Source organism: Medicago truncatula, chromosome 1 (genome assembly GCF_003473485.1).
Source record: "Medicago truncatula cultivar Jemalong A17 chromosome 1, MtrunA17r5.0-ANR, whole genome shotgun sequence".
Classification (NCBI taxonomy): Eukaryota; Viridiplantae; Streptophyta; class Magnoliopsida; order Fabales; family Fabaceae; genus Medicago; species Medicago truncatula.
Window position 1 is genome coordinate 41,300,204 of NC_053042.1, and position 12,275 is coordinate 41,312,478.

A 12,275-nucleotide genomic window follows, 5' to 3' on the forward strand; every position below is an offset into this window, starting at 1 on the left:
CATTTGAATTCAACTTCACCTACTCTAAGTGCGTGTTTGGTAAATCGTGAATTCACGGTAACAAGCCACGGTGGGACAGAAGCTATGCTTTGTAGAGTTTGCCAACCTTGTGTTCAGCTCCACATCAATGTGGAAGCAAACATGCTATAAATGAGGGGACAACCAACAAATTCTTTGATAAGGGTCAAGAACGAAGCGTCTTCTTCGATGGCACACATTCAGGGTCTGGATTGAATAAAAGTGGACATGAAGACATGTATGTCACATGAATTTAAGGACAGGTATGAAACTTCACGCTCTCCTGTTTAACAGCTTACCACATATCACTTGCACCAAGATAGACTTCCATTTTCACAGCCCAAATGTAATAATAATGGTTAATTATTGACAATTTTGCAAAGTTGTTACACACTTATTATTTATTTACAGCTTCTCTTAATTTATGTGGAAAAAAAGACTTAATATGGCATGGAGTGAGTTTCATGAGAAATCAAGTGAACATAGACCAATCAAACTGTGTGCTTGTATTGGCGTGGTAAACAAGACTCGCATCAATTGATTGAGCAACATTTGGGCAAACTACACTGGCACTATCACTCATATGTGTTGTGTTGAATTCATTTTCTGGGATATGGTAGCCTCCTAGCAACATGTTATTAATGTGACTTGGCAGTTCATATTTTAACCAATCTGGTCCACTTGGTTGTGCTTGTATGCAACTTGCTCGTGGGACAGACTCCATTGAAAGTGAAGTGTCATAATGAAAGCCTTGACTCCAAGATGTGGACATCATCGGATCTTGAAGCATTTGATTGTTGATCGACTCATCTATAACATATGATGTTTTTTATGTTAGAAGTGCTAATGTTGTTGTGATGAGCACACATGTATTATTATGGAATACTATAACTAATGGAAATTTTTGCTACCTGAAGTTGGGTTGTTATAATTTGAAATTAGAGGCAATGTGCCAAATTGTTGAATTTGTTGGTCCATAACCAAGGAGGTTTCTGAATAATGACTAAAATTAAGTTGTGTTGTCCTCTGATCTAAATGTGAATCAAAATAAATAGCATGTGAACTAGGAAATGGTCTCTGACTCAATTCCATCAATCGATTATCACATTGCAAGAGCTTTGCGTAGTATTGGTCAAGAGCTCCCGGAGGGAATTGAAGATAGTGCCTCCTGAGTAGAAAGAAATATTTGCCATCAATGACAAAATGATATATTGTATGTACAATCAAGCTGAATATGATTGAATGAATCTATTTGTGTGTTTTCATCCAAAAGTAAAAAGATGAAAGTGTAATAATGTGGTTAAAAAGAAATACATACCGGTATTTGGAAGCTTGACCATGAGTGAAGTCTTGAGATAAGGTCCACACAGTATGCTTTCCAGGCTTTGGTTCTATCTCACGAAAGAAGGATGGAACTTTGTCTAGCTGTAAAAAACAAATCCAATGAAAATTAACATCTATACATAGTTTTCTTGATGTGAATGTGTCTGCATAGCTTATCACAGTGTAAAAAAAGACTATTTATTAAAGAAAGAAGTACCTCAATTTCAAGAATACCGGGTAAATTATCCTCAAGAACAGCTCGAATGGCTGAAATGTTTTGCCAATGTATTTCAATCTTTTCCTTTAAACCATCACGCAATATCTCCCACACCAATTTTCGTTTAGCATAATAAAACTTAGCTACCAAATCCGCAGGATATTTAGCCTCAATCTGCATGCGCAGCATGTAATATGAGACAAATATTTTATTATATAATAAAAAACCTCGAATATTTTGGGATTTTTAGAAACACTTAATTAATTTGACTATTATACAAGTCAAATATTATATACTAGTAGTAATAGTTAGTACAGTAATATATACCTTAAAAAACCCAATGATGAGCATATACATTGGAAAATGAACAGCCTTCAACTTCTCAACTTTCTTAATTTCTTCTAGTTGGAATGAAGTTGTGATTTTAGTATCATCGTTCATGTTTTGTTCTGTGAATGGAAGCATCTCAGGAGTCAATGTGAGTTTCAACCCGAGGGGTAGCGTATGCTGGGATATTTCTCTCAACTTCAGATAATTATCCTGACATTAATTAGAAGAGATAAAATACAAAATTAATGTTGTTCAGTAAATGCCTCCATATACAAAACATGCATGGTACGTGTGTGTGTGTGTAGTGGGAGATAATGAATGCCTTAATATAATGCACGTAATATTAATGAAGGAAATTAATTTAGAAGCACGAACTGAGAAAGAGAGTGATGAGAAAAAAAATCTAACAAACATAGGTTACATATCAAAAACAAATTAAAAAGTACCATATTATATGTAGTTTGAGCATCATCATTGTTGGATAGTAAGTGAGTCATGTTCCAGTCATACTCGTTAATGTGTTCCATATATAGGACCCGTTTCAAGTGTGGATACTAGAGAGGAATGAGTTTTATATGGTTCGCTTTGTAATGATGACTCAACTAAGATCGATAATGTATGTTATTGGTGTGTGACTCTGAATATGTGTGTTTATATTTCTCTTGATCGGGTTTGTTTATATAGTATATGAAATTATGAATGTTATCAATGATTTTTGTTTTATTTTGAAAAGGCGCACCCACTTGATTGTTATAAAGATAAAAGGCAATTTGAGATAAAAACTTCTAAAGTAGAAGCTTCTTATCCCCTTACACTGTACAATTTCCAACTCACTATATACTACATCAACAAAAGCGTAGACGTATCGTATTGTACACCAATCATTAAACACACCAAATTAATCTTATGTTTTAACTAGAACATAACATGAATCAAATCACTCTATTACTCCCTCATTCTAAAATTTTGGTACATATTCATTCTTTTTTAACTAACAAAATGAATATATTATTTATTGCATATAAAACAAATGTACATGTTGCTACTCTTGATAAAGTCGTTGAAAAGAGAATAATAGAAAAATGTAAAATGGAAATTATATTTGTAGGTATATAAGGTTTATAGTAATTTCCATTTTACATTTCATTGTCAAGAGTTAAGAAGTGAAGTGATAAGGAGGTCAAGAGCTTGATCCTCACTTTCAACATAAAAATTAACAATACTAATGCGCACTATATATATAGCTAGGTAATCTTTGGTTAACTGTGAAATTTGCTAAACCTAACCACATGATTTTGGACGAGTTCATTGGTAACATTAGAGTGTGTTTGGATGGGGTAATTAAGAAATTTTGAAGAATTTATAATTCTAGGTAATTCAAATGATTCAATTAAATTGCTTTCATTCCTAAATATTATTGTTTGGATGGAGTAATAAACAAAATATTGTCATATTTTTGGGTAACTTTTATAAATTTTAATTTTTTTTGGGCCAAATTTGAAAAATGAAATTAGGGGTCAATTTGCAAATTTCAAAAATTTTGAGGGGTCAAATTATAATTTTTGGAAAATTTAAGGGGTCAATTTGCAATTTTTTATAAATTTATTGGTTCAAATTGAAAATTTTGGAAAAATTGAGGACCAAAATGCAAAATTTGAAAAATTATAACAATGAAGAATTTTGAAATTCTTAACTTTTTGGTGTCATTTGAAATTCTCTAAATTTAACTTGAACCAAATACTTCATAAATTTCCATCATTTTGAAAATTCTTCAAATTATTATCCAAACAATGGAATTCACATCAAAGTATTTGAATTCTCTCAAAACATTCCCCTATCCAAACACGCTCTTAGAGTGTGTTAGAGTGTGTTTGGATGAAGTATTTGAGAAATTTTGAAGAATTTAGAATTCTAGGTAATTTAAATGATTCAATTAAATTGCTTTTATTCTTAAATATTATTATTTGGATGGAGTAATAAAAAATTTATTGGCATCATTTTTGGGCAACTTTTATAAATTTGCAAATTTTTTGGGCCAAATTTGAAAATGAAATTAGGGGTCAATTTGCAAATTTCAAAATTTTTTAGGGGCCAAATTATAATTTTTGGTAAATTTGAGGGGTCAATTTGCAATTTTTATAAATTTATTGGGGTCAAATTGAAAATTTTCGAAAGTTTGAAGACCAAAATGTAAAATTTGAAAAAATATGACAATGAAGAATTTTGAAATTCTTAACTTTTAGGTGTCATTTGAATTTCTCTACATTTAACTTGAACAAAATACTTCATAAATTTCCATCATTTTGAAAATTCTTCAAACTATTATCCAAACAATGGAATTCACCTCAAGGTATTTGAATTCCTTCAAAACATTACATTCCCTCCAAATATTCCCCTATCCAAACTTAGAGTGTGTTTGGATGGGGTAATTGAGAAATTTTGATGAATTTAGAATTCTAGGGAATTCAAATGATTTCATTCTTAAATATTATTGTTTGGATGAAGTAATAAAAAAAGTTATTGTCATCATTATTGGGCAATTTTTATAAATTTTAATTTTTTGGGCCAAATTTGAAAAATGAAATTAGGGGTCAATTTGAAAATTTAAAAAATTTGAGGGGTCAAAATATAATTTTTGGAAAAATTGAGGGGTCAAATTGAAAATTTTGGAAAATTTGAGGACCAAATTGAAAAATTTGAAAATTTATAACAATGAAGAATTTTGAAATTCTTCACTTTTAGATGTCATTTGAAATTCTTTAAATTTAACTTGAACAATATACTTCATAAATTTCCATCATTTTGAAAATTCTCCAAATTATATCCAAACAATGGAATTCACATCAAAGTATTTAAATTCCCTCAAAACATTACATTCTCTCAAAACATTCCCTCATCCAATTAGGAAGTAAAGAAACGAAAAGCAAATAAAGTAAATTGCGTCAAATTTTACAATAAGAAAATAATTAAACTAAATGTAAATTGATGGGAACGTAAATTGTCTTCAAATGTAGAGATGGTGCAACAAAATTTAAAATTTCTTGAAATTAAAAGCTTTGAAAAGTAAATGTTTGATAGTTAAAATGTCCGAAAGGAGAACAAATTAATGGTAAATAAACTAAGTTTCATATTATATACAAATAAATTAAAATTAGGTAATTGTCTACTGCGCGAAAAAACACGTTTACATGTACATTATTCTAACTAAATTAATGGTTTTCAGCGCTGATGTGCTAAAGGCCAGCAAACACATGCTGGTGTCGGCTAATCAACTTTACTAGCACGTTTTAGTGATCGATTCCCGCTTGTTATACTTAGATACCTTTATTCTTATCACTGAGTATTTTAAAAAATAAAATAATTCCATTTTCCAGTACAAAGAGTATAAATATAGTGCTATATAGATAATGTTATAAAAATAAATCATATAAATAATATGTACGTAAATTTAAAAAACAAGTCATATCTTTAAATTTCCTAAAAAAAAAGGTCATATCTTTAAATATCCATTGTTATATAAGAAAATATAGTATCATGGCTAAGAAAATTAGAGAGAGAACCACAAGAAATTAACTTCCCGCAATAGTATCATTTTTCCGTTATTAATTTCTGTCACATATTTTTTTTTAGCTGTGATTAAAAATGTAATAAAACAGTCAAATGTATAAAATGGAGGAAGTAGAATTTTGAAATTTAGGTTCAGAAATGAATTATCCTGAAAATTTTAGTGGTTAGATGAATGCCAACTTGGTCACTGGTTTTGTGCTTTTGTTACAACTACACTTGTGTTGTGGCCTTGTGGGTCAAACTACATTAGGAAATTGTGAGGATGATAATTACTATGGGTGGGCCCCACCTTTTTGTAACAAAAATATTTGCTTTAATTTTGAGAATTAGACGTCATGAATTATTTGCTAAGTTGGTGTGCACATCACGTATTGTATTGAGATGTTTTTATTTGATTACCAAGTTAGAGAGACGTTTTGAATTATAAATATCTGATCCTAATCTTAGCCGTCCCAAATATTTTGAAGTTTAAAATCTTATTGAAAGAGGAAATAAGGGGCAAGTCAAATAGATTAAGAAAAATATTTATATTTTATGATATCATTCAATTCTTTTAATATCTCTTTCTCATATTATAATAAAGGATAATTTTATAAAACTATTTATAATTTCTCCTGTCAATACAAAAGTAATAATATTTTTTAATATATGTGAAAAATAAAAAGGGAGTACTTGGGTCAGGTCGAATGACCTCAATGTCTTTATCTCTTTCCTTTTTATTTAATTTAATTTTCATTTTACCTAAAAAAATATATATTTCTTAATATATTTGAAAAATATACCTAAAAAAAAAATCAATATATGTGAAAAATAAAAAAGTGACTTATAATAAAATATAAAGGGAGTAGTACTTAATTATTTAGGGGAGTTTATTTCTACGATATTTTGACAAATTGAAATTTTTTGAAGCATCTTCTTTCCAAATAGCTATTTGTTGACTTCTTTAGTTTAGAAAAAAAATCATTCCATAAAAAAAACATCACAAGTAAAAAATATTATTCAATATTTACTATTATGAGTAATAAAAATATAGTTTCTTTTTGACAAAAAAAAATATAGTTTCTTTTTATTTTGCTGACACTTAGTTATAATAAGATTTTGAATGACAAAAAAATAACTTTTTTCAAAAGAAAAAAACTCATTTAACTATATTAGTTTAAAGACTAAATATATTTTTACATGTCGAATTGTTGAATCTGCTGCATAAATTCTTATTATTTAGACTATGACAGTACATATTTTTTGGATTTTGTTAGTTAGACAAAATATTTTTTTGGTCTTTATATATGTTCCTTTTTTTTTTTTGGGATTTAAAAGAAATAGAAACTACCATGAGTAACCATAATTCATAATAGCATTTCTCAAAAGTTGTAAAATTACACGTAACCATTCAGTCAAAAACCATACACCCTCAAATTAATTTCCATCTTCTAGAAGAGTAATCATAAGCTGCGGCCTTTGGTGATATTATTATTCTTTCATAAGGACAATGTGAAATAAACTACTCCAAATTAAAATATGATTCGACGTGCTCCAAATTAAACCTTATTCCTACTCGTTTTTCTTTGACTCAATTCCTACAATTTTATGTATACTTTTTTTTTAAATAGACATAGTAGTATATACTATATATAGGACAACGGCAATTTGAGAAAATGACGTTGGATTTTGTAGATGAAAAAGTCACGTGCATTTTCATTAAAAAACCAATTTAGGGAATGTACGAAAGTAAGGTGGGATCCAAGAGGGATTTAGGTAATCTCCAATCATGTGCTGTTTATTAATTAAATTCACACATGACCATGACACACCTAGCTAGCTCGTGGATGGCTTTATCTAAAGTTTGGTGAACATGAAAATTCACCAACATGATCTCATACTCACACATATATCATCTTTACAATAATATCCTATTCTAATCGGAACTAGATCGAGAATACGTCTCTAAGGACGATTGTTGAGTTGAACTTTGTGTCACTTCATCGCTCAAGTAAGTAAGAGAAGAGGAAATGAGAGATAATATTGGAATATCGTCAGTTTTCTCCCGTTTGAATGTTATTTATAGGCCAATACACAATTCTCTTAGTAGCATCGTCTTAATATCAACCCCGTCTCTCACTATATTTTTTAAAAGAAATTGTTTTTACTATAAAATATTCATGGTGAAGTCATAAAAATGACTTTTTTGGTAAAGTTAACACTATAACATCAAAAATGTAATAAGTAACACCCTACCGTTTGTACAATGACATCAAAAGTTCAGTCCTCTAGTATCATCAATTTATCATATTAACAAGACTACACTTAATCTAATTTTATCTGACCTTGTTATAAGTGTAACACCTCAAAAAGTGTAACACTTAAGACTATCACATAATATCATCAACTCTGTTTGCATGTTAAAGATTCCAACGATAAAATAGTATCTGTAAGTCCAAGATGTTGCAAACATTACTAGATGAATTACTATTGATCATTAATCAGTAATCAACAATTTAAAAATGAATCAAACATTAAAATAAAAATTAACTTTTTCAAAAAAGTCAATTTCTTCACTGCACCGTAGAATCTCCCTTCTTAAAATTGGAGACATTAATTAAATATTTATACACTAAAATTATAGTAATGGATTGAAGATTTCGTTCTTTCATGAAATTGAGAGAAACTCATTACTTTGATTTTTTTGTTTTTGTTAAGTAAACCAGTGGTTAGAAACTTACATTTTAAAATAAATAAATAAGGTATCTAGGATTTGAATTTTAATCCCCACACATATTATGCAATTTTCCTATAAGCTCACATAGACTCTATCACTCCGAACTTTACCGGTAAGTAATATGATTTCCTTTTTTTGGTTGAATATATGATTTCCTTTTAACTTCCTAATAATTGCAAGTTCATGCATTGAATTTGAAACCATGCTAGCAGCTATGGTAGGGTCTCCACTCTCTATATTGTGCATCGTGAGAGAATAATTTCATCCTCAGATGCAAAGTCAGTTTGTGTGTGCATCTTCAACTCAAACATTATACCATGCTATCACCTGTCATTATCGCCATTCATTACTATATCATGCTTGCACAAATTATTACATAATTTAAATATGTAGATAATATGTCACTCTCTAAATATAGATACTATAGCATAAAATAAAATCAACCTCAATAGATTGTTTGAACGAATTTTCATCCCCTCCTATAGGCTATCCTTAAGTGGGATCTCAATCATAGGTGAAAAGAAGAGAAATATTAAAATATAGAAAAAGAAGGAAGAAACATTTTCGTAATTTGAATACCATGTGATTAAAGGAAGAAAAGTTTTCATAATTTGAATACCATATGATTAATCTTGTTAGAATAGTAAACAATACGTTACGATTTAGTTTAGCAACCTAAATCTTAATTTGTTACATAAGTCAACAGTAATTGATTCAGTTAGATTTGACTCATTCAATTGTGAGGATATAAATTCGAACTCTTGCTCTAAGCAAAAGAACCTCGAGCTTATTAATGAATTATTTGTCAATTTTATACTTCTATTTGAATCTTGAGGTCCGCCATAACTCCAATGTTCTTACCCAACTCACATAAGCTTTCTTCTATCAAAAGAATTAGCTAAACAAAATTAATCCCTATATATAATAAAACTAATAAAATATTGGAAATGAATTTGGTTTCTATAAATTATTGAGAAAATAAAGTATTGAATCATAACCATGCATGCATGGAAAACCGAGGTGAATTTATCAACATTTGATTTTTCAACTAATGACCGTAATTTGGTAGAGTCTGTTTAACTCATCTTATAACAGCAAGGGGATTAGTATTAAGTGAATTGAGAGCAAAGTTAAACTGAAAAAACATATATGTATTATCATTGAGAGAAGAGTAACAATGATAATACATATATTACAATCAAGGATTGCTTATGGACAAAATTGAAACTAATTATAGGAATAAGGATCAGATATAAACAATTTATCTTATAAACTCTTAAAAATTAATATCAACAACTTAAAGAGTTTATGTGAGTGAAAAAAAACCTTAAGAGTTTATGCAATTTTTTTATCGAAGTTGATTTCTAGAAACATTTTTGAAACTGAGATGCAAATTTCTTACCGACCAAAATGATATATTTTTTATTGTGAAACAATTAATGCTACTATGTTAGTATTGTTAGTAACTTACTTGAGTTGGTTTGATGAGTTATCTTAAAGTGTTGTTTTTTTAAGGTTTAAAGTTCGATTATCTTTGACATAAATTTCAAATGATTATTTTATCTTCTTAAAAAGATTGTTAACTAGTCTTATTGGTATTATGAGATAGAAGTGACAATCAAATCATCCAACTCTTTATCACTTCACTTATCAACTCTGCCACCCTAGCCACCAAAACATATGCTTAATTAAATTGTTTATCTAAATACTTATCTTTTAATAACATATATATGTATATTATGCTCCAAAAGATTGAAATTCAGGCAAGATCTTAGCTTAGCATTAACTGATTAAATAAATTGAGATAACTATATTTAGATATTTTGGTAGTACCAACAAATTAGAAAAGTTTTGTACTCCAACCATAATCAATCAAGTGATTAACTGTCATTTTCAGGTTCACCTCACACTATCCCAGCAACCCACTTTCAAGATCTGATGGAATGTTAAATAAGTCATAAAGTCACTGTCAATAAAATGGATGACTAGGACTAACCCACGCGTCACGTCTTTGTATTTGGATATTATTCTTACCTTAAACTGTTTTTGAGTCAATAAAGAATTTTAAGTTGATAATTCAGTCATGACTATTACTAGACTTTTTTTTGAGAAATGATATTTATATAATTATTTTTTTATAATTTTTGGAATAACACTCTCTCTCATACATTTATTATGCTTTTGATTTCTTTCTATTGCTTTGATTTTCGTGTCAAAACATACATTTTTTTCTATATTTTTAGTTGTCCCATAAGTTGTACAAAAAGTAGTTGTTCAAATAACATACCTCCTTTTCTTTTCCTTGGTCAAAAATGAAATGGGAGACTTCTTATATAAACAACTTGTTTGGATAAAAAATATAAATTTACATCATATAGATAAACACTTATCATATATAAGTGTCCATTATAAGTTATTTTTCACACCAAGACATAAAATAAAGTCAATTTGTTTCCATATTAGTTATAAATTGCTTTGAAAAATAAACCAATATAAAATGAATGTAAGTATCATATTATTCATGTAGGACTAAATTTTTTTTTTTTTTTTTGAGAGAATGTAGGACTAAAATATAAGATGAATAAACTATTAAGATAATATAGGCGTGGGCATGAACAAATATTTGGCCCCTCATACGTCACAAAATCTAAAAAGAGCCATTCATTCATAAACTCATCAGTCGTCGGCAAAGTCATGATGTGGAATGGAGGGAAAGCACACTATATCTACAGTATCACTAATTCAATATAGCACGTGCATATTTTGAATGAAGTCAGAAAATTATTAAGAAATATGTGTTTAATGATTCCATTTAGAACCTTCATTAATCACTTATGATGATTTGATTAAAATCTTGTCATTCATCACTTTACTTTAGATTTTTTATCTATTTAGTCACAGTGCCCCAATGACATTTATTACAACCATTTTTTGCTAGTTCCAGCACATCCCTAACATTTTTAGTTATGCTCCTTAAATTCAAAGTATTTACCAATATCCAAAATTTCTACTTATTTGAATTGAGTGAACCAAGTTTATGAAAACATATTTGAACTAAGTTTGAGTAATATCTAGAAATTCGCAATCAATGTACCATGTGGTGCATGAATTGAGCCTACATACTTGAATTGAGTTTACTAGTAGAAGCTAAGACTTTGTGCAAGTTCTTTCAATGTCTGACCAATTTTTCTTTTACATTTGGACATGAGGTGAGACCGTGAGAGAGATAGTGGTGAAGAGGAAAAATTGAAAGATGAAAAATGATTTTTAAAAAATAAATGAGACCAAGGTCGATTTTTAGAATTTTGGTGCCTTCAGCCAACTAAAAAAATGGGTTTTATACTTGTATACTCTATACTAATAGAATAGATATATTCCTTAACTAAGCTCTGCAATAGGATGTTACCATAGTTGAAATTATCATGGCAATTTAAAATATTGATGAGAGGTTAATCATAACTGACCTAAAATGAATTTAAGAAAATACAAACAAAGAAGAAAGTATCATTGCAATGTGCAAATTATATTTTATTATTGCAAATATTATAATGTTCTCTCTTAGAGTATCATCACTACAGCCTTAGCAAAAATATAACATCAAATAAATAAACATGTTTGGCCAAATATAAATTTGAATAAATATTAAGATAAATTTTACAACTGGGATACACCAGGCTTAAAAGAGAAAAACATATTTCGCCCAAAACACGGGACAAGATGAATAAAAACTCTAAAAATCATCGATCATAATAAATTGATATAATACAAAACTCAGACCGGTTCCCAGCTCAATAGAAAATCTCGTTTCATCTCAAGATCCTACGGCATTAGTGATTTACTTCTCTGCATTGTGAGATTTCTCATCACCAAAAGCCAAATCAAAGATCTGCATATAGTCATCAACAAAGTGCACTTCGAGACCTTCTTTTACATTAGGTGCTAGCTCATCAAAATCTCTCTTATTTGCCGAAGGAAATATTATAGTCTTAACCTCACTCCTTCTTGCAGCAATAGTTTTCTCCTTAACCTGCAATTTTCACAGCATGGCATGACAAACAATTCCAGACACAATGTGCAAAAATAAATCATGACAAATATGGGTAT

The 12,275-nt window shown here is 29.1% G+C and overlaps 2 protein-coding genes across 3 annotated transcripts in view; both read right to left on the reverse strand.

The window, feature by feature from the left end:
* LOC11410058 (lon protease homolog 1, mitochondrial) overlaps window positions 1–12,275 on the reverse strand; it is a 34,740-nt gene that overhangs the window by 11,675 nt on the left and 10,790 nt on the right. The window contains exon 20 of one of the 2 annotated variants that reach the window (NM_001422923.1): window positions 11,752–12,198. The exons of the other annotated variant lie outside the window; for it this stretch is intronic. Within the exon in view, the coding sequence (NP_001409852.1) occupies window positions 12,007–12,198 (192 nt within the window). The 3' untranslated portion in view covers window positions 11,752–12,006. Of the gene's footprint in view, window positions 1–11,751; window positions 12,199–12,275 lie in introns of those variants that run through there. 2 annotated transcript variants of the gene reach the window in all.
* On the reverse strand, window positions 491–2,516 carry LOC11412324 (uncharacterized). Its single transcript, XM_003591168.4, has 6 exons — window positions 2,335–2,516; window positions 1,886–2,098; window positions 1,559–1,732; window positions 1,337–1,443; window positions 930–1,186; window positions 491–828 (listed from the first exon to the last, which is right to left on the reverse strand). The coding sequence occupies exons 1-6, from the start codon at window positions 2,413–2,415 to the stop codon at window positions 491–493; spliced, it is 1,170 nt and encodes a 389-aa protein (XP_003591216.3). The 5' UTR covers window positions 2,416–2,516.

Bases quoted from the DNA above. Each gene is read 5' to 3' on its own strand.
- LOC11412324 (XM_003591168.4), bottom strand. From the start codon at position 2,415: ATGGAACACATTAACGAGTATGACTGGAACATGACTCACTTACTATCC. The intron at 1,187-1,336 runs GTATGTATTTCT...CTTTCTACTCAG, and splicing joins GGTCAAGCTTCCAAATACCG to GAGGCACTATCTTCAATTCC. The intron at 829-929 runs GTAGCAAAAATT...CATATGTTATAG, and splicing joins TTATAACAACCCAACTTCAG to ATGAGTCGATCAACAATCAA.